General features: G+C 36.7%; 1 protein-coding gene across 1 annotated transcript in view; it reads left to right on the top strand.

Moving 5' to 3' along the window:
* SETD2 (SET domain containing 2, histone lysine methyltransferase) overlaps positions 1-24,685 on the top strand; it is a 106,871-nt gene that overhangs the window by 13,990 nt on the left and 68,196 nt on the right. The window contains exons 5-11 of the mRNA XM_004703993.3: positions 3,323-3,446; positions 6,043-6,120; positions 7,752-7,849; positions 14,199-14,325; positions 20,609-20,743; positions 21,390-21,509; positions 22,761-23,423. Of these exons, the coding sequence (XP_004704050.2) occupies positions 3,323-3,446; positions 6,043-6,120; positions 7,752-7,849; positions 14,199-14,325; positions 20,609-20,743; positions 21,390-21,509; positions 22,761-23,423 (1,345 nt within the window). The remainder of the gene's footprint in view (positions 1-3,322; positions 3,447-6,042; positions 6,121-7,751; positions 7,850-14,198; positions 14,326-20,608; positions 20,744-21,389; positions 21,510-22,760; positions 23,424-24,685) is intronic.

The following is a 24,685-nucleotide window of genomic DNA, read 5'->3' as shown; positions in this document are numbered from 1 at the left end:
TTGTCCCACTATCATGTTCAGCCTTCATTTGGGTTTCAGTAATTCCTCTCAGTTACATTACCCTTGGTCACACCCTACCAGGCCTCCTACACCCTCCTCACCACTGATTTAGATTGATTGTTGTTCCCTTGTCCCTGGGTTTGTTAACACCACTTCCTTTCCCCCCACCTCCCCCTCTCCCATGTCCCGCCGGAACTGTCAGTTCTGTTTTCTCCTCCAGATTGTTCATCCAGCCCATCTTATTTAGACAGACCTGCGAGGATAATAACATGCACAAAAACAAGGCAGAGCAAAACCAAGCAACAAAATAAAACAACAACAACAAACCAGTGTCAAAAACAAAACAAAATACAACAAGAATGAAAAGCTTGTAGTTAGTTCAAGGACTGTTTGTTGGCCTTTAGGAGTTTTCCGGTCGAGTCTGTTGGGGCACCAAGCCCTGGTCCCAAAGTCTGTTTTTGGTGTTCCCTGGGGACTTGGTGTTTTGCCTCGGTGTGGTGGGGTCAGTTCGGGTGGTGGTGTCATATTTTAGACTTATTGCCAAATAGAGAATCATGAATATTAGCTCTTATTTTCCTTCATTGTTGAAAATAGGTTCGAAGCATTTTATTTATGTATTGTTCAAGAGTTTTATAATTTTAATGCTTATATTTAGTCTGTTGATAGATTTGAGGTAATTTTTATATATCTGAGGTAGTAGTGCTCTAATTTCTTTTATGATTGGCTATCTAGTTATTTTCAGCACCATTTGGTTAAGAGACTCATCATCTTTCATTCACTGATCTTGGCATCCTTGTCAAAGAATCATTTGGTTCTATGAGTTTATTTTCTATTTTCTTAGTTCTGTTGATTGGTCTTAAGCCTTTATCATACTGGTTTTGTGATTATTTTGAGGTAAGAAATTGGAAGTGTGAGGTCACCAACTCTGTTATTTTTCTTCAAGACTGTTTTGACTGTGAGGGCTCCCCCACTCAGTAATTGTCTGCAGGACTTGAGGATATTATACAAAGTGTCAATTGTTGCTACATTTATATTTTATGTGTGGCATTACATTTAATCCATAAAGCAACATGTGATGTAAGCAATGGCATTTTTCTTCTCAAGGATGAGGACTGAGCCTGTAAGTGGAAAGTCAACACTGTAGGACTTTAAATCATGTGGGCATTCTGCTGTATCACATATAAGATATTATTTGACATTTCAGGATTGCCCATGCATAATCAAGTTTTGATTATTGAAACCTAGTGTGTTTGTAATAGATTACTGCACAAATGCATTTATTTAATTAATTTTTTTAAAAATTTAATCATTCTATTGGGGGCTCGTACAACTCTTTATCACAATCCATACATCCATCCATTGTAACATTTCTATCCACTATAGAATCTGTGATCTTGCTTTTGAGGTTTGTTTTTATTTTTATTTTCTTTCTTTTTAGTGTAAATAGTATTGTTCTCATACTTTAAAGAAAGTTTGTATTACACACAACACAGTAGTTTCTTTACTTTCTATGTGCACGATTCAATGATGTTGGTTATATTCTTCCCGTTGGGTAATCATTTTTGCAGTTTTTCCAAATTATTTCCCACCACTGACATACCTTTAATAATCTCTAAACAAAATGACGACCCCTCTCAGCTCCTGCTTATCACTAATTACTTTTGACTTCTTTCTCTTTTAATTTTTTTAATATCCTGTCAGTGATAACAATACCTATTTGCCCCTCCCTTTGTATCTGGCTTTCTTCACTCAGCACAAAGTCCTCAGAGTTTATTCGTGTTGTAGTATGCGTCTGAATTTCATTATTCTTTTTTCTTTTTTTAACAGTTTTATTGGCACTTAGTCCATATATCATACAATTCAATAGTTTAGTTATATCAAAAAGAGTTGTACAATCTTGGCCACAATCAAATTTTAGAACATTTTCTCCCCCGTGGTTAAATAATTTTTTTTGCGTTATGAAATTATGTTTTTTATTGTTAATTTAATGTTCATATCAAGAGGTCATTATGGGAAGCATGGTTAAAAATATAACTATTACTTTAAAATGGACTCTAAAATGTCTTAGAAAATATATTTATTACCATTGACATTGGAAAACCTTACACTAGAATGACATCTCCAATAATACATTAGTATCCTTTCCTTTATCAGTGTTCTTACATGCATTGAACATTACATGGAGAGATCATTTCTTGCGTTTCCATCTGCCATTTTCAAATTATTAATTGAACTTAAATACAGCTATTTTTATCTGTTACCTTTCTAATTTGAAATGGATAGGTATGCAATACCTGATCTGATTTTTTTTAATTGTTGCAATTTCTCAAATTTAAAAAATGAGTTGTGTAATCACCATCAGTTCTAGTGAGTGCTCCCTCCCACATACATTGTTTGCTTCCCTAACCCCCTTACCTTCCCTATCTCCCTCATGCCTCTTTATGGCTGAGTAATATTCCATTGTCTTAATAGTTTTTATGTGTTTTACTTAAAGAGTTTACATTTTTTTTCAGTTGACCATCTCCTTTATTGATTTAAGTACATTGGTTATACTTCTATATTGGAAACAAATAGAGATGATTCACATTTTTACATGATCCTATCTCGTCACTCTGTAGTTATGCTGTGTTTCTTCTGAGGGGTTACTACTCCAAGGCATCCAGGCAGGTCGTTTGGGTCAGAATTTGGAAGGAAAGCAGAGCAAGGCATTTGTCTGTATGGAGGTGAGAGAAGGAAGATATTAGTGAGAGTGAACTTTAAGAGAATGAAAGTAGGGGAAAGAGAACTGAGCATTTCATGTTCCTCAATGAAGAAAGCGGTAAATAACCAAAGACATAAAACTAAAGATTTTTGGTAATCAAAATGCAAGGAGAGACCACAATAATGATAATTGCTAGAGGGAAATTAGAATCGGCCAGAGAATATAATTAGATATGATTTGTAACATCCTAAGACACCTTCCAGAGAAAAGGTTGCTATGTTTGTCTAAGGTGCCTCTGAGAACCTTAGGTTTCTAATGCCTCCAGATTTCTTCAGAGCAGTTTCTCAACTGCATTACTGTTTTCATGATATTTAACTCAGAATTCAATCTTTTTTTATGTTGTGAGAGTAAGAATATGCAGTTTGGGAGTATGTATAAATGATAAGGCTTCTTAGAATCAACAGGTTAAATGCTCGTTCTTTTATACACATTATAATTATATTATAATAACTAAAGTCAACCACATTTCATTATTTCCTCAAATTCATTATTTTTGCTTGTATGATATGTACTTTTTCCCTAGCAGGAAGAGCTATTATTGTCTGGACTTATGTTTTGCAGGAACACCTTTGTCCTGGAATATTGTGGTGAGGTGCTTGATCATAAAGAGTTTAAAGCCCGGGTGAAGGAGTATGCACGAAATAAAAACATACACTACTACTTCATGGCCCTGAAGAATGACGAGGTGAGCAGCATGAATGTGTATTTGGTTTTGCAGGTTGATTTTGAAAGGATTGTTGCTACTGACTAATGTTATTAGTTGGAAGAATAAAAAGGGTAGAATTCTATACATTCTTAGAGGGGAACAGGGACAATTTGTGGAAAACTGGAATTGAAAGATAGTATCTTTACACAAACTTTTTGAAATTCTCTCAAACATGCTTCATAAATGCACAGGACAGAGGTTATCAAATTTATAGGTCGGGAGCCCTTTGTAATTCTTCAAAATTATTGAGGATACCTGAAGAGCTTTTGTTAGATTTATCAATATTTACTGTATTAAAAATTAAAACAAAAAAATTTAAAAAGAAATATTCATTACATTTTGACAAACCCTCCACTATTTGTCTTAAAAGAATTCGTTTATATATATATATCAACCTGTTCATTATTATAATGATCATGCAGCTTCTGGAAAACTGCACTGTATGCTTCACTGCTCAATTGTGAAAGAATAGGAGTGAAATGGGAGACAGCATCTTAGTGTAATGCAGATAGTTTCAATCTCATGAACATTTGAAATTACCTAAGGAATTCTGATGTCTGGGAGAACCTCAGGGGGAAAGTTGTAAGTCTGGGATGGAAGGTGCCCTTACTTATCATGCCTTATTACACTTTTTAATTTGTTTATAATTTGAATACATTACTTATTAAGAAATGACTTTACTGAGAGTACCTTTGATAGTCTAAATTAATAAGTCATTTTAAAAAAAGGATATTGCTTATTAGGAATAAGAGTAGATCATGAGCCCTGTAGAAATTGGCAGCAAATAGTTAGCACAAAGGGGACAGATAGTCTGTAATTGTGTGTTGAAAAATTATTTTATTAGGGGTATTACAATTAGATCTTAGCTAAGATGAAATGTAAATTTGCATATTTGTCAGCACTAATAAAGAGAAATTTGAAATGGTCATAATACTTAGGAATGTAGTTGTTTCTTAAACTCAGTCTTTTCTGGATTGTGTGACACATTACCCATTTATGAGATTTAATAATTTTTCTGAAGATTTTCTGGGAAAATTTAAATCTTTTCAGTCAATAAGTCTTAATATTTAAACAATATTTCCTTGATTGTAGAACTTTTTTATTAAGTTGTACAATTAAAGCAAACTGATAAGAGACAGTGGTTAGTTGTTATTATTGAAGGTTGGCCATGTGTAACACTCAGCTGATAGGTTTATATAAAGACATCTAAGTGAAAGAATCCAACTTTCTGCATTGCTTTTCTTGTTAAATGGATGTAAAAAGAGTTTAGGAAGGTTATCTTTAGAAACTGTTAAAAGATTTAATGATACTGAAAACAAAATCCAGCTTTAGAAGAGGCTAACTCCTTTGCAATCTTACAGTGATTGAGAATTGGCAGCCCTGGTGGCTCAGTGTGTTACTAGGCGTTAGGTTGCTAACCAAAAGGTGAGCAGTTTGAACGTACTAACCACTCTATGGGAGAAAAACAAGGCTATCTCCTTCTGGGAAGATTTGGCGTTGGAGACCTATGGAACAATCCTGCTTTGTTCTGTTGGGTTGCTGTAAGTCAGAATTGACTTGATGGCCCTGAGGTTTTTATCATGTCCTTTATGTATCATGAAAATATGTACTCTGAGTAAACCAAAGCAAAGGGTTCCAAGATTGTACTCTTCAGGTTGATTCTGACTCTTAGTAGTAACTATCAGATAGAGTAGAACTGCATCTGTGAGTTTACAAGCCTATAAATCTTTACAGCAATGGAAAGCCTCCTCATTTCCCCAATGTTCTCTTAGTAGCAGATATAATTTGAACTGTAGACCAGCAATCACATCTTCACTTGGAAACTTGTTAGAAATGTAAACTTTAAGGACTTACACCAGAGGAGGAGCCTGATGGGTTCCCTCTTCTCCCCACCTTCCCCTACCCTCCTGATACCTCTACTTCCATTCCTGTTCCTGGATTCCATGTGTCATGAGCTCTTATCTCTTATCCCTACCTCCTCTGGTCTAGCCCGGAGTTAAAAACAGGACTGGGGTCCTGATAGTGGGGGCGTGAGTAAGCCTCAAGGAACCAGAGGAATATTGCGTATTTCATCGGTGCTGTACTGTGTCCTGGTTGACTCATCCCTTCCTGTGATCCTTCTGTGAGGGGATGTCCCCTTGTCTACAGATGGGTTTTGGGTATTGGTAGTGAGTTTTGCATTTACCCCAAATTTGCTAACTCTAACTCTGTGAGTAGGTCCACTAAGAGTTTCAGCAAGATACATGCACATGTTGGAGAGTTACTGTGCTATGGTGTAATATGCAATCTCACACGAAGTGAGATTGAAATGCAATAATAGAATGCAAGGAATAGCTAAAAAAATGAAGAAGACATTGATTAGGTGAGGAGGTAATTTTACCTGTAGGTTAACTGTTAATAGTAAATATTCCAGAGAAAGCAGCGACATGGTCACTTTAATGTATCAAGCAGTATCAGAGAGTTCTCTAAATTCTCTGAAGCAGAGGATGTTTTCTATATGTATGTACATGATAATATTTAACTGTTTATTTTTAGGTCTTATTTTTTAACTCTTTAGTTATCTCTTTCCCCACAGATAATAGATGCAACTCAGAAAGGAAATTGTTCTCGTTTCATGAATCATAGCTGTGAGCCAAACTGTGAGACCCAAAAAGTAAGTCGAAGTAGATTTAGAATTGGGGTTATTTTTCAAGATTGTTATGCCTGACCATTAACTTTAGATCTAGTATCAAAAGAACAAACGAACTTCACTTTCAAGCATTTTTCTATTTATAATTAAAAGAATCATTTTATTGGGGGGCTCATACAACTTTTATCACAATCCATACATCCATCCATTGTGTCAAGCACATTTGTTGCTATCATCATTCTCAAAACATTTTCTTTCTACTTGAGCCCTTGTTATCAGCTCCTCATTTTTCCCCTCCCTTCCCCACCTTCCCTCCCTCATGAACCCTTGATAATTTATAAGTTATTATGTTTTTGTCATGTCTTACACTGTCTGATGCCTCCCTTCACCTAATTTTCTGTTGTCTGTCCTCCAGGGAGGAGTTTATATGTAGATCATTGTGATCGGTGCCCCCGCCCTCCCCCACCATCCCCTTATCCTCCTGGTAGCACTACTCTCATTATTGGTCCTGAGGAGTTTATCTGTCTTGGATTCCATGTGTTTCCAGCTCTTATCTGTACCAGTGTACACCCTCTGGTCTAGCCTATCTATTCTTTTATTTTTAAAGAATTATTTTGAAATTAATTTAGATTTATATTAGAAGTTGGAAAATAGTACAGAATTCTCAAATACCCTTCATTTAGCTTCCCCAAAGCTTAACATTTTACATAACCCTAACATAATGGTTAAATCTAGGATATGATATTAATTATTAATTGCTCTAAAGAAAAGACAAAGTTCAAATTTTGCCCCTTATCTCCTTCATATCATTTTTCTGGTGCAGGATCCAAAACAGGAACCTGTATTAAATTTAGTTGTCACATTTCCTTGCCCCTTAAAATTTGATATTATTTCACATGGGTCAAAATGCAAAGCTAAATTTTAATTTTAACAAAATCTAATGCTTGCTGCCTTATTTGGATTTTTTTTTTTAAAGTTCTTTCATGATTGCCAAATCTGATTGTTTTAATAATGCTCATAGGTGCTTAACTGGTCACAGATGGGTGGGGATTGGGAGGTCACTCCTTAAGGCTTTGAATCTTGCTTATCTTTGTGGTCTTGGTCCTGGCACAAATTGATAAATCCATTTATTGAGTTTGAGACAATAATCTTAATACTCCCCAGTTTATGTTTTGAGTTTTACACACACGAAATGCTGTGTGGAAATGTGTATAAAATAGCAGTTGTTTTTATTAGGGACTTTTTTTTTCATCTTCACTTTAAAAAAAATCATTTTATTGGGGGCTCATACAACTCTTATCACAATCCATACGTACATCTATTGTGTAAAGCACATTTGTACATTTGTTACATCATTTTCAAAACATTTGCTCTCCACTTAAGCCCCTGGCATCAGCTCCTCATTTTTATCCCCTCTCTCCCCGCTCCCCTATCACTCATGAGCCCTTGATAACTTATAAATTATTATTTTGTCAGGGACATTATTTTATAGATATATTCAGTCTGGTAATTCATTATAAATAAGTTTACTTAGGTAAGAAATTTCCTATTTGCAATTTGGAAACCTTTTATTGCATAAAGACATGCATAATTAAGACTGATTTTTTTTTTTAAATCATTTACTAATTTCTTTTCTTTTAAAAAAAATACCTCAGTGGACTGTGAATGGACAACTGAGAGTTGGCTTTTTTACCACCAAATTGGTTCCTTCAGGATCGGAGTTAACATTTGACTATCAGTTTCAAAGATATGGGTAAGTGCTGTTTTTGTTTTGGATGACAAAATAGGCTCAACTTGAATATAAAAATAAAAAGTGTTGTAATTACTTAAAAGTTGTATTATCATTCCGTACCCATGGCATACTGTTTTGTTTGTTGTTGTTTTTCTACTCCTGGCTACTAAGGGATATTATTTAGGAAACTATTTAAGTTCCTCCGAACTTTGTGTTCTTGTATTTATAGAGTTGTATTACTAAGTTATTTTTTAAAGCTTTTCTTATCTTTTTGGAAACAGAGCGCCATCTCTCTTTCATGGCCCATCTGTTGGGTTGGAACCACCAGCCTTCCAGTTTGCTGCCGAGTGCCTAACCAGTTTGCAACCAGGTTCCTTGAGATAGTTAGAATTGGAGAGCACCAATTAATGATTTAGAAAAATAATTGGAAATAAAAAAGGAAATTATTTAGCCTGCCTTTGTCATACTACTTTAGGGTAAACCAAATAATTGCTGCGTGAGGAAGTCCTGTATAGAGACAGTACCATTGTAAATGAAATGTTGATGATTGGGTTATTTTTCAACTCCAGATGAACTAATTTTATAGGATAAAAAGAAAACCTTATACAAGGTGGCTTGACACAATGACTAACAATGAGCTCAAGCATACCAATTGTGAGGAGAGCACAGGATCAGTCAGTGTTTTGTTCTAATGTACATAGCTTTGCTATTAATTGTAACTGACTCTACTACACCTGACAACAGAGATAATAAAAGAAGCTTTGCAACAGATTTGCCTACTTCGACATACGGTATTTGATTTCCTGACTACTGCTTTCTCCATGGGCATAGAATGTGGATCCAAGTAAAATGAAAGCCTCAACAACTTCAATATCTCTGTATTATGAAGTTAGTTATCGGTTCAAAGATGTCACTTTGAGGACTAAGGTGCAACTGATGCAAGCCATGGTATTTTCAGTTGCCTCATATGCAGGTGAAAGCTAGATTGTGAATAAGGGAGATCAAGAAAGAATTGATGCTTCTGAATTACAGCGTAGTCCAAAAATATTGAAAGCATTATTGACTTCTAGAAGAATGAATCAACAATGCCTCAGTAGTGCAGCTAGCATGTTCCTTATAAATGAAGATGGCAAGACTTTGTCTTGTGTCCATTGGACATATAATCAGGAGGGTGCAACCTCTGGAATAGGAAGGACATAATTCTTGGCATACGAGAGGGTTAGCAAGAAAAAGAAAAGTCAGACCCTCAACATGGATTGACATAGTGACTGCAACAGTAGAATCAAACATCGCAAAGATTGTGAGGTTTAGTCAGTGTTTGAATCCATTGTGCATAGATGGGCCACTATTAGGACTTGACTCAACAACTATGATTTATTACTGGCACCCAGCAACAGTTATCTATTTAATGACTTTTATTCCCTTCACCTCCCATACCTGTTAACCATCAAAGAATGTTTACTTCTACATATAAACCTATTCTAGATTTTTAAGTAACTGAAAACACAGATGGGAGCATATGCTTACTGTTGAGCTGCTAACTGCAAGGCCGACAGTTGGAAACCACCAGCTACTCTTCAGGAGTAAGATGAGACTCTGTACTCCTGTAAAGATTTACAGTCTCAGAAACCCATAGAAGTATTTCTGCTCTGTCATACAGAGTCGCTATGAGTGGGAAATAGTAGTCTATGTTTGTCCTTTTGTGATTGACTAATTTCACCAAGTATGATATCCTCCAGATTCCTCCATGTTGTGAGATGTTTTGTAGATTCATCATTATATATTATTGAGTATTATTCCATTGTATGTATGAGTGTACAACAATTTACTCGTTTATCTGTTGCTGCTATGGTTGTTTCTGTCCTTGTTTGGTCAATATGCTCTAGTGAATATGAGTTTCCATATAGCTACTTGTATCACAATCTTTATTTCTCTGGGATATAGTCCTAGAAGTGAAGATTGTGGGATTGTATTTTTATTTCCAGCTCAATATGATTTTCATAGTGCTTGTACCATTTTTTAATTCCATCTGTAGTATATGACTTCCAGTCTTCCCAGACCCTTACATATTACCTATTGTCTAGGTTTTTTTGGGTTTTTTTAGGTTTCTTGCTTGTTTTATTTATTTGCTTTGTTTTTAAATCAGTATGCTATTGCTGTGGCATGATGGTATTTCATTGTAGTTTTGGATTTGCCTTTCTGAAGGATCCCTGATGGTATAGTGGCTTGCACATTGGGCTGCTAATCATAAGGCCAGCCGTTTGAACCTGCAGCCACTCCATGGGAGAAAGATGAGACTTTTAGTTCCTATAAGGATTTGCAGCTTCAGAAATATAGGGATCCCTTCTTACTTTCCCTATAGGATTGCTATGAGTAGAAATGGACTTGATGGCTCTGGACTTGGGTTTTGAGGCAGGAAAGGAGTCCGGGTGGCATTGTCAGGTAAGTGTCGGGCTGGTAACCACATAGTCAGTGTTTTAAATGCACCAGCTGCTCCAAGGGAGAAAGACCAGGCTTTCCATTCCCATAGAGATTTAAAACCACAGAAACAGTAGGAAGCACGTCTACTTTGCCCTCTAGGGTGGTCGTTATGAGTCATATTAGACTTGATAGCAGTGGATTTAATGACTAATTGATAACAAGAATTTTTTTCATGTGTTTGTTAGCCACCTGAATATCTTTTTTAGTGATTTGTTTGTTCATGTCTTTGACTACTTTATAATTATAGTGAATTTCTTGTTTTTTGAGGTTTTCTATGAACTTTAGAGATTAGACCCTTGTCAGATAATATCATGGCCAGATTTCTCTTTCCCCATTCTGTAGGTTCTCTCTTTATTCTTTTGGGGAAACTTTTTGATGACCACAAGTATTTAACTTTTAAAAGGTTCTCAGTTGGTTTACCTTCATGAATTGACTTTTTCAGTAAATTGCATGAAAAACAAAGATGGGATAGTGATCCCAAAGATTATTAAAAGACATAATTGTGCTGTTTGCGACTTGTTTAGATTAAATGAATTGGTTAATTGAGTGACTCAATATTTGAAAGAATAGGGAATATGCAAGTATTTAGTGGATTGTTATTAAGCCTTGAGGACAACATTCCTGCTCAGAGCAGCCAGTCCACAGAGAAGACCACATGGCTGGCCCCACTATGAGATACGACATCCCTTACTAACCCATAGGCCTACAGGGGATAACACTGGAGACAATGTGTGGGAATTCCACCCTGTCTGATCCCACCACATGGAGACAAAACACTAAGGGCGTGGAACAGAACAGCAAGGGGAACAGAGCAACAAAGTCCCCAGGGAACACCAAAAATAGACTTTGGGGCCATGGCTTGGCGCCCCAACAGACTCAACCGGAAAACACTCCTAAAGGCCAACAAATAGTCCTTGAACTAACTACAAGCTTTTCGTTCTTGTATTTTGTTTTGTTTTTTGTCATTGGCTTGTTGGTGTTGCTGTTGTTGTTTTGTTATATTTTGTTGCTTGGTGTTTTGCACTGTCTTGTTTTTGTGCATGTTATTATCTCTGCAGGTCTGTCTAAATAAGATAGGCTGAATGAACAATCTGGAGGAGAAAACAATGGGACCGACAGTTCCAGGGGACATGGGAGAGGGGGAGGCAGGGCGAAAGGTAGTGGTGTTAACAAACCCAGGGACAAGGGAACAACAAGTGATCCAAATAGATGGTGAGGAGGAGGGTGTAGGAGGCCTGGTAGGGTGTGACCAAGGGTAATGTAACCGAGAGGAATCACTGAAACCCTAACGAAGGTTGAACATGATAGTGGAACAACAAGAAAGTAAAAGGAAATAGAGGAAAGAGCTAGGAGGCAAAGGGCATTTATAGAGGTCTAAATAAAGGCATGTACATATGTAAATATATTTATATATGAGGATGAGGAAATAGATCTATGTGCATATATTTATAGGTTTAGTATTAAGGTAGCAGATGGACATTGGGCCTCCACTCCCTCAATGCAAGAATAGTTTGTTCAATTAAACTGGCATTCCATGATGCTCACCTTCCTGACACAATCACTGAAGACAAAGCAGGTGCATAAGCAATAAGCAAATGTGAAGAAATTGATGGTGCCCAGCTATCAAAAGATAATAGCGACTGGGGTCTTAAATGCTTGAGGTTAAACAAGCGGCTATTTAGCTCAGAAGCAACAAAGCCCACATGGAAGAAGCACACCAGCCTTTCTGATCACGAGGTGTCGAAGAGATCAGGTATCAGACATCAAAGAACAAAAAAAATCATATCATTGTGAATGAGGGGGAGTGCAGAGTGGAGACCCAAAGCCCATCTGTAAACAATTGGACATCACCTTAAGGAAGGGTCGGGGAGGAGACGAGCCAGTCAGAGTGCAGTATAGCAACGATGAAACATACAATTTTCCTCTAGTTCCTAAATGATTCCTCCCCACCCACTATCATAATCCCAATTCTACCATGCAAATCTGGCTAGATCAGAGCATGTACACTGGTACAGATAGGAACTGGAAACACAGGGAATCCAGGGTGAATGATCCCTTCAGGACCTGTAGTAAGAGTGGCGATACCGGGAGGGTGGGTTGGAAAGGGGGAACTGATAACAAGGATCTACATATAACCTCCTCCCAGGGGGACAGATTACAGAAAAATGGGTGAAGGGAGACATCAGACAGTGGCAATATATGACAAAATAATAATTTATACATTATCAAGGGTTCATGAGGGAGCGGGGAGCAGGGAGGGAGGGGAAAAAATAAGGATGCCAGGGGCATAAGTGGAAAGCACGTGTTTTGAGAATGATGAGAGCAATGAATGTACAAATGTGTTTTACACAATTGATGTATGTATGGATTGTGATAAAGAGTTGTATTAGCCCCTAAAAATGAATTTAAAAACAAAACAAAATAAATTATTAATTTCTTAATAAGATAAATGACTTCTAGAGATGTGTCACTGAGGTTTGCTTTAAAATAATCTGGGATAGAGAATAGGTTGTGAGTGTATAAGATGAAAAAAAGATTGACCCTGAATTGATAAATAATCAAAATGGAATGATAGATTCATTATCTTATTTTCTCTATTCTTTCGAGTGTTTGAAATGTTCCTCTACTTGAACATTTGAAAAAGTCAGTTAAAACTATTGTACGCTGATAGACAAATATTAGATCAGTCAGGTCTTTGTGATTGAATGCTGACCCAATCTCATAGCCCTTAGAGCAAGTGGTGTCACTTCTACCCAACGGTGCTTTCAATAGACTATTTTTGTTTTTTTCCTCTCCTAAATTATCTTTTCATCTTCTTTGGGTTACAAGGACCAGTTTTACATGAGATGATTTCTAACTAAGAAACTGTTATGTAAGGGTGAAAAAAGGTGTTTAGACTAATGAGTACCACAGATGCAGAGTCTAAGGTTTAGTGTCTGGAAGTGGAATTGTTTGGAATACTGTTGCACATGTATGCTTTGTATCTGAAAACTTAGTGAGCTCTGAGGTTCTTTCCACTCTGAATGTGATTATCTGATTATGCTCTAGTACAAATGCCAAATGTTTAATTTCCATTTTGAATATCTGGAAAGGATTGACCTATGTTGAAAGGCTGAGTCTAGACCAAGTTCATTGTAGAGCATACAGGACTCTTCTTGCGCCTGTACTGACTTCTTTGAATGGTGGGAAACTGGAAAGCAAGCGCTGATTGTGATTTCATGCTATAGTTATTCAACATTATACTTTTGTGTGCCTGATTACTACTATCATATACAAGTCTGTCAGTTTCCTTTTCGGTTTTCCCTCAGCCAGCTCTGGTCACAGAGTTAGTAAATGGCAGATGTGACGTCACTTAGGTCCGTAGACTTAGGCTTAGTTAGGTCTGTGTTATTTCCACCACTCTCCCTCTCCCCCCACTTGGTGATTACAATTATTTATTGCAGTATATATTATTAAAACATCTCATCTTTCTGTGATGGTAGCCATTAATCAAATATTTTCTTTTAAGGGTGCTATACTAATGACACATTTTTAAAAAATCTCTTCATGCTAACATTTTGTCTGTTTCTATGCCAGTTGAACATCTACATTCTAATAACAGATTCCTGAGCTTTAAGCATAATCCTTAGACTATGTATACATGTGAATGGAAATTGTTAGTTCTCGATTAGTTTTATTTAGCCAATAAAGATTAAGAGTAGAATGAATATGTCTTAACAGTTTTCAATGCATTTCCATTACATACCAAGTTTGTTGGAGTTTCTTAAAATTTTAATTTTTTTTCTGTAGCTAGATATGACTTAGCTCTTGCATGTGATTGTTACATTGTTGACCTTTTTATACAGTTTACTTCCATATAATGGACTTCATTTTTATGCTCCTTGAACAGAAAAGAAGCTCAGAAATGTTTTTGTGGGTCTGCAAATTGCCGGGGTTACCTAGGAGGAGAGAACAGAGTTAGCATTCGAGCAGCGGGTGGAAAAATGAAGAAGGAACGCTCCCGTAAGAAGGATTCAGTAAGTGGTCTGCGTTTTCATCAGCTTTTGTGGTATATATGTATTTTAAGAAAGGCAGTAGCCTTTCTGATTGACATTTTTAAAAACTCAAAAAGTTCAGGATCAAATGAGATACAATTAGGAAAGAAGAATGGTTGTGTTTTTCTTTCTTTTGTTTTTATTTTCTGTTTTTCTATTGGGAGCTCTTACAGATAACATAACATCACCTCAAGCAGTAAAATGCCTTAGTACAAACACAGTGTTCATCTTGTCACTTTGTTAGCTGTTAGCTAATTAAATCGAATCTGCATACCAACCTTTCAATATTGGTTTGGCTTTTGTTTGGAACTCTAAACTTGAAATGTGTTCCTAAACTTCCTAAACTTTAAAATACCAGTTGAATTTTGAGAGGCAACTGGTACCTGTGAGAAAGGAATGGTCTCAAGCAGTTTTTTCATTTACTCCATTAACATAGTAGTTGACAGCATTATTTTCTACTCCATCTCATTTGAGTTACTGAGGAGAGAGAATCCTGTTGCTAAAGGAAATCTAAACTAGTACTTTTATAATTTTAAAAAAAGTTTCCCTTTTCTCTGAAGATTGTTTCACTAGAGTAGTGCTTCTCAATGTATGATCTGGGTTATCTGCCTCTCTGAGCCACCTGATAAGGGTGTAGTGAAAAATAGAAATATACTTTTAGGGTCCTCCTTTAGCTTAATGGAAGAGCTAAAGACTAATCAAATGCAGTGTCGTTGAGTAGATTGACTCATAGCAGCCCGGTAGGACAGAGTAGAACTGTCCTTACATATTCCTGAGGCTGTAAATCTTTTCTCCTATGGAGTGACTGGTTGGTTCAAACTGCTGACCTTTTGGTTAGCAGCCCAACATGGAATTCACTATGCTGTCCAAACTCAAAACACTTAGATAAGGGGCTAGGTGTGATAGCAACTCCTGTGATTGTTTTGCAGTTGAAGCATTCCTAGACTTTTCAGGAACCAGTATTAAGAATTGTAAGTGATAGCAATTTTATTGTTTTGTTGGGAAGGCATAATATAAACCTGAGGGGAAAGTATAAATTATAATGCTTCATAAGAAAGCTTATATTAATTTGAGGTCATTTCTAAAAGTAGTTTAAAGCAAATACCTATCTTCCCATTAACCAAGGTGAATAAATGATCTTTAGTCACACTTGCTGTTGAGTTAACTTTGCCCACCCCAGGCATGCGCTGCCAGAGGAGACCTGTGGTTTGTGGGGTTTCCAGGCTCTGGCCTTTCATACACACATGCCCATGTCTGTTTTCCAAGGTGCCTATGTGTAGCTTCAAACCAGCAACGTTTCTCAGAGCAATAATTGAACACTTTATCACTTACGCCATACAAGTGGCCAGTAGAAGCTATGTTTATTTCGGCTCTTTTTGTAGATGATGTTGAAAATAATACTAGTGGGAAACCTCTATGTAGTGTAACTACTTGTACTGGACACATTAACTCATTTAATTTTCACATTAATCTTATAAAAATCAGTTACTGTTTTTCCTCCTTTCCTGATGATAATAGTAAAGGCATAAATAGAAGTGAGGTGATGGAAATTCCGGTTCTTGGTCCTGGGGAGGAGACGAGCCAGTCAGGGTGCCATGTGGCAAGGATGGAAATACAACTTTGCCCTAGTTCCTAAATGCTTCTTCCCCCGCACTGTCATGATCCCAATTCTACCTTACAAGTCTAGCCAGACCAGAGGGTGTACACTGGTACAGATAGGAACTGGAAACACAGGGAATCCGGACCAGTGGTGTGAGTGGCGATACTGGGGGGAGTGTAGAGGGAGAGTGGGTTGGAAAGGGGGAACCGACTACGAGGATCTATATGTGACCTCCTCCCTTGGGGACGGACAACAGAAAAGTGGGTGAAGGGAGATGTCAGACAGGGCAAGATATGATGAAATAATAATTTATAAATTATCAAGGATTCATGAGGGAGTGGGGAGGAGGGGAATGAGGAGCTGATGCTGGGGGCTAAGTGGAGAGCAAATGTTTTGAGAATGATGAGGGCAATGAATGTACAAATGTGCTTTACACAATTGGTGTATGTATGCATTGTGGTGAGTTGTATGAGCCCCCAATAAAATGATTAAAAAACAAACGTAGCCTTAAAGATTCCCCCCAAGGAAACAAGGGGTATGACTTAGATCACATCTATTACTAAGGTATAATCTAAAGATATCCCCAAGATAATCTTGGGAGGACTTGGTTCACACCCTCTACTAAAGACCAGCACTTAATTTACCCTAATCCAACCACTAGCATAGCAGAGAATGTTCTCCAAAATGAGATTATAGTCACAGGTGTAGAGTTCAGAATTGTATTACAATCACACTAGGAATTTTGGATAGAAGCATCATATTAATTGATTACAAGTCAAGTATGCACTTAAAATCATTGAAAATTGGGGAAAAGTCCATAGTATGTCTGTTTAGGTTGAATTTTACAGTTCTTTGAATGAGGTAAATCCTTCAAACTTTAAATCCTGTTAGAAATACTGCTTTTAGTCAACATGACCCCTTATGGACGTTACTTGAGAACAATAGCTGTGTAAATTTTCCCAGATAACTAATCTACAGCAGACATCTGCCAAAACCTGGAAATCTTGAATGAAATTGTTGAAGGTTACTTTATCTCTGATAACCTTAAAGTTGGGGGTTGAGGGGAAAGGGGGAGAAATTCTTGTTCTTGTCTGTACTCTTAAATTATAGTCAGACACTGTGGAGAGCAGCCACATCTCCTCCCACCTGGGAGACAATTTAGTGGTTTTGCATTTTAAAATTAATTGAGTTATTTTTTTATATATTAGAAGTTTTAAAGAAAAATTCCTGCCATTTGTTTAATAAAGTCCATACCAAAGCAAATAGATAAACATTCTTAACAGCTTTTTCAACCTAGAGCAGTTTACCTATTTTTCTATTGGTGGGCATTTATGTTTGTAGTCTTTTTGCAATTAATGTCATATTGAGTATCTTTGCACATGCTTGAGTTTCTTTATAGTGTATCCGTGGAAGTGAAGTTGCTGGGTCATTAGTTTTGACTATCATAGTGCATTTTCCCTAAAATTTCATTAAGACAACTTTTGCTGTTAACTCTTAGTTCATATAATTATTTTTTTGCCAGAACAGCCACTAAATTGTCATTAAATATGTTGATGTAAGCTAAAATCTCTGTAAAAAGTTCCCAATAGCTGTTTACTGTTTCTGAAAACTTGCAGTGTCTTTAAAATATAATGATTTCTTGGGCAGTGTTATATCTATATCATCCTTATATTAAATGACTGTCTGCCTTCCTTATAAGAATGTTGACTGACTTATGGACAACTCTAGGAGACTAAGGCCCAGATTTTCCTTTTTGGTTCTCTTTGATTTTTTATTCTAGGAAAGGTGTGTGCATCTCAGGATAGGTCTTCATATTTTGGACTGAATTACATGTAAAATAATGTGTCAAATCATTTGGTCGATTGAAGTCCTAGGTTGCTCCAGGTATGAATTGGAAGTTACGTTGGACAAGAATGTCGTGGATGAAGCATTGCCCAGATAAAGGAGTAACCTAGAATGAATTTGTTTTTAGAATGATACAGAAAGTCATTTGCCTTTGTTTCCTACTGAAATGCCCTCTTCCGGTCTAGATTCTTAATTCTGGTTAGTTACAATTGATCAAAATTGTAGAAGGTAGCATCTCTTGTTGAATTCCCATAAGTTAGCCTCGAGAATCGTTTTTTCTGGGGGGTGGGGTGCAGGGATGCAGTGGAAATGACAAGACAGCAGCAGCTTAGAGTGCAGTTTTCAAAATACATTGTATGTTTTAATACAATATATTAATAAGTGTACTATAGTCTACATCTTCCCATTTAATCCTTGATTCGTAAACATTTCTTATACCTTATTTTCATGATTGTATTTATTTATTGCTGATTTCCTTTTAAAACGATATGCTCTTCCAAGGCAGGTGTTTTCCTTGTTTGGGCGTATCATACAACTAGGTGTCTAATTAAGGATTTACTTGATGAAAGTGTTATAGATTCCTGCTATGCTTGGATGTACACTACAGCTAGAAATAGACTATGTGTATATACTTGGTTGACTAGAGAAACAAATTTATAGACACTCGTGTATAAATTAAAGAGCTTTAAGAAAACATCCCAGTCCAGGTCAAGTCCATAAATCTGATATTAGCCCATATGTCCGATACCAGTGTATAAATTCCTCTTCAGGCACACACAACACTTATGGTGATGCCAGATGCAGGAAGATGATAGGCCAGTGGGTGGAAAGTCTTGTGAATCCAGTGGAAGCATCTCAGCGCTGGCGTGTGGGTCTACATGTGACTCCTTCAGCTCCAGGCTCTAGTGCCGCTTCATGTGTCTTCCCAACAGGAATGTCTTTCAGGGAGTGAGTGTGTGTCCTGCCTCCAGCAAGCTACTTATCTCCTTAATGCCACCAAAAGAGGTCATGAAACCGTGACCTGATTGACAGGTTAAACCCCACCCCAAGTCTCAAATTGACAACAGGCTATGTGACTACCACAGACCAAAACTTCCCTCTGTCTTAGTTTGAATTTGTGAAAACTCAAATCAGTAACTTATATAATAGTGTGAATAGCTTTATAAAAAAGAGAGGAAACATTTGCTTTTAACATACCAAAGAAATACTAGAATCCAGAATATATAAACTCAAAACTCTCTGGAGTCGAGCCAATGTCAACTCTTGGTGACCCTGTAGCAGCGGTTCTCAACTTGTGGGTCACGACTCCTTTGGGGGTCAAATGACCCTTTCACAGGGGTTGCCTAAGACCATTAGATAACACATATTTCCGATGGTCTTAAGGAACCAAAACACCACTCCTCTATCTGTCTCCAGGTGGGTCCGTTTGTCATTAGAAATAAATATTTCACAATATATAATTACATATTGTTTGTGTGATTTAATTATGTTCAATTTTGTTCAATTTATAACCAAGAAAATCCTGCATATCAGATATTTACATGACAGTTCATAACAGTAACAAAATTAGAGTTATGGAGTAGCAAAGAAAATAATTTTATGGTTGGAGGTCGCCACAACATGTGAGGAACTGTATGAAAAGGTCGTGGCATTAAGAAGGTTGAGAACCACTGCCCTGTAGGATAGGCTAGAACTGCCCCGAGACCCTTTCTCCCTCGGAGCCGCTTGCAGTTTTGAACTGCTTATCTGTGGTTAGCAGTCCAACTTAGAACCACTGTGTTACCAGGGCACCTTAATCAGAATGTATACAGGTCTTTTGTTAGTAGTTAGTCAGCACCAGAGAAAAAGAAACCACCTCCACAGAACAGAAGCTTTACATATGCAAGTAGCCAGTGCATCTGTGGAAGGGTGTTCAACCTCAGTGGTCCTCCGGGGAGTGCAGATTTAAATTACAGTGAGACTTGTGAGAGGCAGAGCTCCTTGACGTGTACAGGTCTCACAGGGTTTTAGCCTTTGGTAGGGTGCTGCCTAAGTTGAATGTGCCTTTGAGCCTTGAAATACATGGACTTCAACTGTGCATATCTACTTAAATGGATTGTGGTGCATACAATGGATCCATATATTTCTCTTCTGGAATTCGCCTTTTTTCCACATTTGAAAGATTAATCAATGTTGTTGCATTTGACTATACTTCCTTTCACTGTAGTATAATATTCTATTGTATGTATACGCTATTTTATGCTAACCAATCCACAGACTGGTTACTGGCAGATTTTTAATTTTTGGTTTTATGAATGTTGCTTTAAAGCACACTTTTAGGGAATCGCCAGATACACCTAAGAGAAAGTATTTTTGTAGAAATAGATTTGAAATGTTTTGATATTTCAAGATCTACTTTTTACAAGTACTTTCATCTAATATTTGTTTGATTGTCCGTCTTAAAGGTAGATTTTTCAGTTTTGGTTCTTTGCAGTATGTTTAGAATTTAATATTGTGCTTGATGTGTAGTACCAGTATATGCTTGGTAGATAGTCAAAGAGTGACAATTTCATATTGATTACACCAATTTATACTTCCATTGACTATAGATCTTTCTTTTGATTTATATATGTACCTTGACTTGATTTGCAGACTTACTACTTTCTTCATCTAATGAATGTGACATGATTTTTATTTTTTAGGTTTTTTATGTGATATGATTTTTAACTGTGGTCTTTTTTATATTTTCTCATTTACTGGTGAGGTTGTGCCCCTTTTCAGGGTGTTTGATTCTTAAGTTAGCATTATTTTATAACTTGATCATTTTCTTTGCCATGGTAGGTGGATGGAGAGCTAGAAGCTCTGATGGAAAATGGTGAAGGTCTTTCAGATAAAAACCAGGTGCTCAGCTTATCCCGCTTAATGGTTAGAATTGAAACTTTGGAGCAGAAACTTACCTGTCTTGAGCTCATACAGGTAAACATTTTAATATTAATTTACTTCTGAATTTGGAGTGGGGCTTTTAGACTATAATCTTGAATGTTAATGGGGTATTAATCTGATAAAAAAGGCTTACCAGTTATTCCATTTTAAAAACGAGTAGTGAGTTTTGCATGACCTTCAAAGCTTGTACACTTAAAAATGGCTGAAGAATTTCACGTCATTTCATCTAATGGTAGACCTGGCTTGGTCGTTCTGACTAGCAAAAAAAGGGGGGCGTGTTTTTTGGTACTATTCATAGCCCTTGATAATAGCATATTTTTCACCTTGGGTTTACTAGTGTTTTTTGTATCACATGATTTCAAAGGAACTTTTACAGTAATTTTATTTACTCCAGTTTATTAAGAGAAAATAAAAGCCCTTTGAACAGGCTTGTGAATGTGAGAGGGAAAAATCTCTTAAAGACATTCATATGATATAAACAGTTTCAGCAAAACTGTAAATGTAATGTTTTATTATTTTATGTGGTTGGGTTAAGTGATACGGAGTTTCTAGGTTTTGTTGTGAATATGAATGAACTCTTAGTTCTATCTGCAACCCCTCTGTAACAACAGTCTATCTGCTATTGTCCCTTTCTTGACATCCTACATCATGCCTGCCTGCCCACCTTCCCTCATGGAAGAACACACACTCTCAGTCCTGCCTGAAATCCTTTCTGGAACGTCATGGCCTGTCTTTGCTATGGATCTGGATGGCAGAGCTTGGTGATGGCCGGGAAAGTAACCAAAAGCTTCAGGAAGAGGTCAGTCCACACCTGCTTGTTTCTTAAGATTATAAGACCTCTATGTGATTGTTTAAGCGGGGATAAGTGATAATATTGATGATTATGAATTTAAGTGTATTTACCACTGGTATTAAATGACTAATTCAATTCATCATTCCTTTAACTTTTTGTTAGATGTAAGTGTGCCCATGGTTTCACCCTAAAGTCTTTAAAGGTTAGTAGTTCAAGGCAAGCAACAAGATTGAGTTATAATGACATTTCATAGTTCAAGGAAGGATCCATTTAATCCTTTTCAAAAAACGAGAAACCAAAAACTGGTGAGGCACTTTTAGAGGTCAAGAGCAAGAGCATTTTGAGTATTTTTTTCTTTTTCATTATGAGTATTAAATAAGTGTTTCAAAGGAGTCAGAGGAAATGTTCCTTGGCAACATTGTTAGTGGAGTTGGTATGTTTTTGCCTAAACATTTTTTCTAAACTTGGTCTATGTGTAGCTTTTCATCACAATTTAAATATAATCTCAAAGTCATTTAAAATAGCACTTTGGGGAAATAATAATAATAATATGTAAGTGATCAAGGATTCATGAGAGTCGGGGAGGGGGGCTCAAGTAGAAAGAAATCTTTTGGAAGTGATGATAGCAATATATATATACAAATATCTTCGATACAGTTGGTGTATGGGTTGTTATAAGAGCTGTAAGAGCCCCCAATAAAATGATTTAAAAAATAATAATAAAAGAGCACTTTGGGAAACGATTTGGGAGTGGGCCAGTAAGTAAGTATTCTTTGCCTCGTTTTTCTGGAGATTTTTTCAATAAGAAGCTGGTGACACCCTGGAGTTTGATAGAACTATAGTAGGAAATAACTGTGGGAAAATTCTTGGATTTCAGAGGAGGTGCCTAGGTGAAGAGAGTCTTACCTTTATTAGACTGCTATTTATCAATGACTAAAGAGGTGGTATCTGCATTTTGTGTTTGTGGGAAGTATCATTTAAACATATAATGTTGCATAATTACAAGCACACATGCCCACACATATATAAAGTCTTATATTTTTTAATCAGCTTTTATTCTTACTGGTCAGTCTTGAAGTAATTTTCCTTCCTTCTAAAGGAAAATGACATGATATTTAAATCCTGTGTACAGAGACTAAGGTCTTAGTTAATAAGCCCCTAGCCCAATATATTACTTTTGCAGAAACAACCCAGAGGTTTGAAAAGTCAGCTGTAACAAAATGATCTCATTTTTTTGTTGTTATTGTGTTTAATTAGATTATAAAGACTTTGGAACACTTGCCCATTCCTACTAAAAATATGTTGGAAGAAAGCAAAGTCCTTCCAATCATTCAACGTTGGTCTCAGACCAAGACTGCTGTTCCACAATTGAGTGAAGGAGATGGCTACTCTAGTGAGAACACATCACGAGCTCACACACCACTCAACACCCCTGATCCTTCTACCAAGCTGAGTACAGAAGCTGACACAGACACCCCCAAGAAGCTTATGTTTCGTAGACTTAAAATTATAAGTGAAAATAGCATGGACAGTGCGATTTCTGATGCTGCTAGTGAACTAGAAGGCAAAGATGGCAAGGAGGATCTTGATCAATTAGAACATGTCCCTGTTGAGGAAGAAGACGAATTGCAGGCACAACAGCCAATCACACAACAGCTGTCTGAACCCAAAGGTGATGGTGAAGCTGCAGTGGAGGTCAGTAAGCTACCTGTGTCTGAGCCGGAAGCTGACACAGAAATAGAGCCAAAAGAGAGCAATGGCACAAAGCCAGAAGAACCTATTGTTGAGGAAACACCATCCCAAGATGAAGAAGAAGGTGTGTCTGATGTGGAAAGTGAAAGGAGCCAAGAACAGACAGATAAAACAGTAGATATAAGTGATTTGGCTACCAAGCTCCTGGACAGTTGGAAAGACCTAAAGGTAAGAACAATTTTGGTTTCTTTTAACATGAATTATTCAGGTTTAGAATGCCACAGCCTAAGGCAAACTACCTACTTCTCTACTATGTGTATTTCTGAAAAGTCTAATATAATTTCTGCTAACTGTAAACATTTCAAACACCCGTTAAGCCTTGACAAGAGAGAGTCATCTTAGCCAAACTAATTCACAAATTAATCTTTTTCCTTCAATTAGAAAGTTTTGTTCAAAGTCCTGTATGTAATAGATTTATGATTCTATTTTATGATGGGAATGAGAATAATTAACAGCAAGATGAACATTTGAACCTCTTGTGCTCCCAGTTGTACAAAGCTCATTCCCCTAAACACTTGAGCTTTTACTCAATTGGTATTGGCCGTACACTGAACAAATTAAGTCGTTATGGCTTGTACAGTGTGCTTTCTAGTATTCCTGATTTTTGTTGTATTGAGAGCCTTGTTAAGTGCAGTCTAGTTTCAACTGTGGCTTCCCTATTTGCTCTTAGGCATGCTCCTCTTTCTTGCTACTTGTAGTTCAACATAACTCAGACTTGTTACACTTTATGAAATCTTATTTTTTTAAACTATAAAAGGAAGGATTCATATTAAATCTACTTGCAGTAACAATTTTTAAACTTCTGGGTTCAAAACTGTAGTTAATTGGGAGATGCTGAAACAATCACTTGGTGGAAGTTTATTTAATCTAGAGTCACCTTTGCACAAGGGCACCAGAGTCCCTGGAAGAAAGCCCTTGTGTTTGGAGGGTGCTTGCAAGAGCCTGAACTATGACTTGTGGCTCAGTAAGGAAGGTGCAGCTGGGCATAACTACACAGGTGGACATGGAAAAGGCTTTAAAGTTTTTCCTTAGAAAAGTCTCTGGTTCAATATACATTAAAAAATTTGCTAAGATATAATTATTCATAATCTTTTAAAAACCTGTGTTTTTAGTTTAGGTATCTAATTTTAACATAATTTGTTTCTGTATTTGTACTGGTTTGAATTACTCTGAGGTAGTTTAAGTCAATCAGATATAACTGCAATGATCTAAGCTTGCATTCTACTCTGGACATACAGTTTGATACTCATAAAGTTACTCCCTTTCTTACCCCCCCACACCTATCTGAAAGGTCAAAGCAGTTTCACAGTATGATGTAGCTTGATGATTCTTTTTACTTGAAGTGTAAAATTTTATTTGTACTTATAAAATGTCTTTCTTTACCATCGTATTTTGAATATATCCTGATTCTTAGTGTCAAGGGAGCTAAA

This window comes from Echinops telfairi, unplaced genomic scaffold (genome assembly GCF_000313985.2).
Source record: "Echinops telfairi isolate 266 unplaced genomic scaffold, ASM31398v2 ScPeMD7_7420;HRSCAF=8458, whole genome shotgun sequence".
NCBI lineage: Eukaryota > Metazoa > Chordata > Mammalia > Afrosoricida > Tenrecidae > Echinops > Echinops telfairi.
The sequence above is the reverse complement of the archived record's forward strand: the minus strand, read 5'-3'. Positions and strand labels throughout refer to the sequence as shown.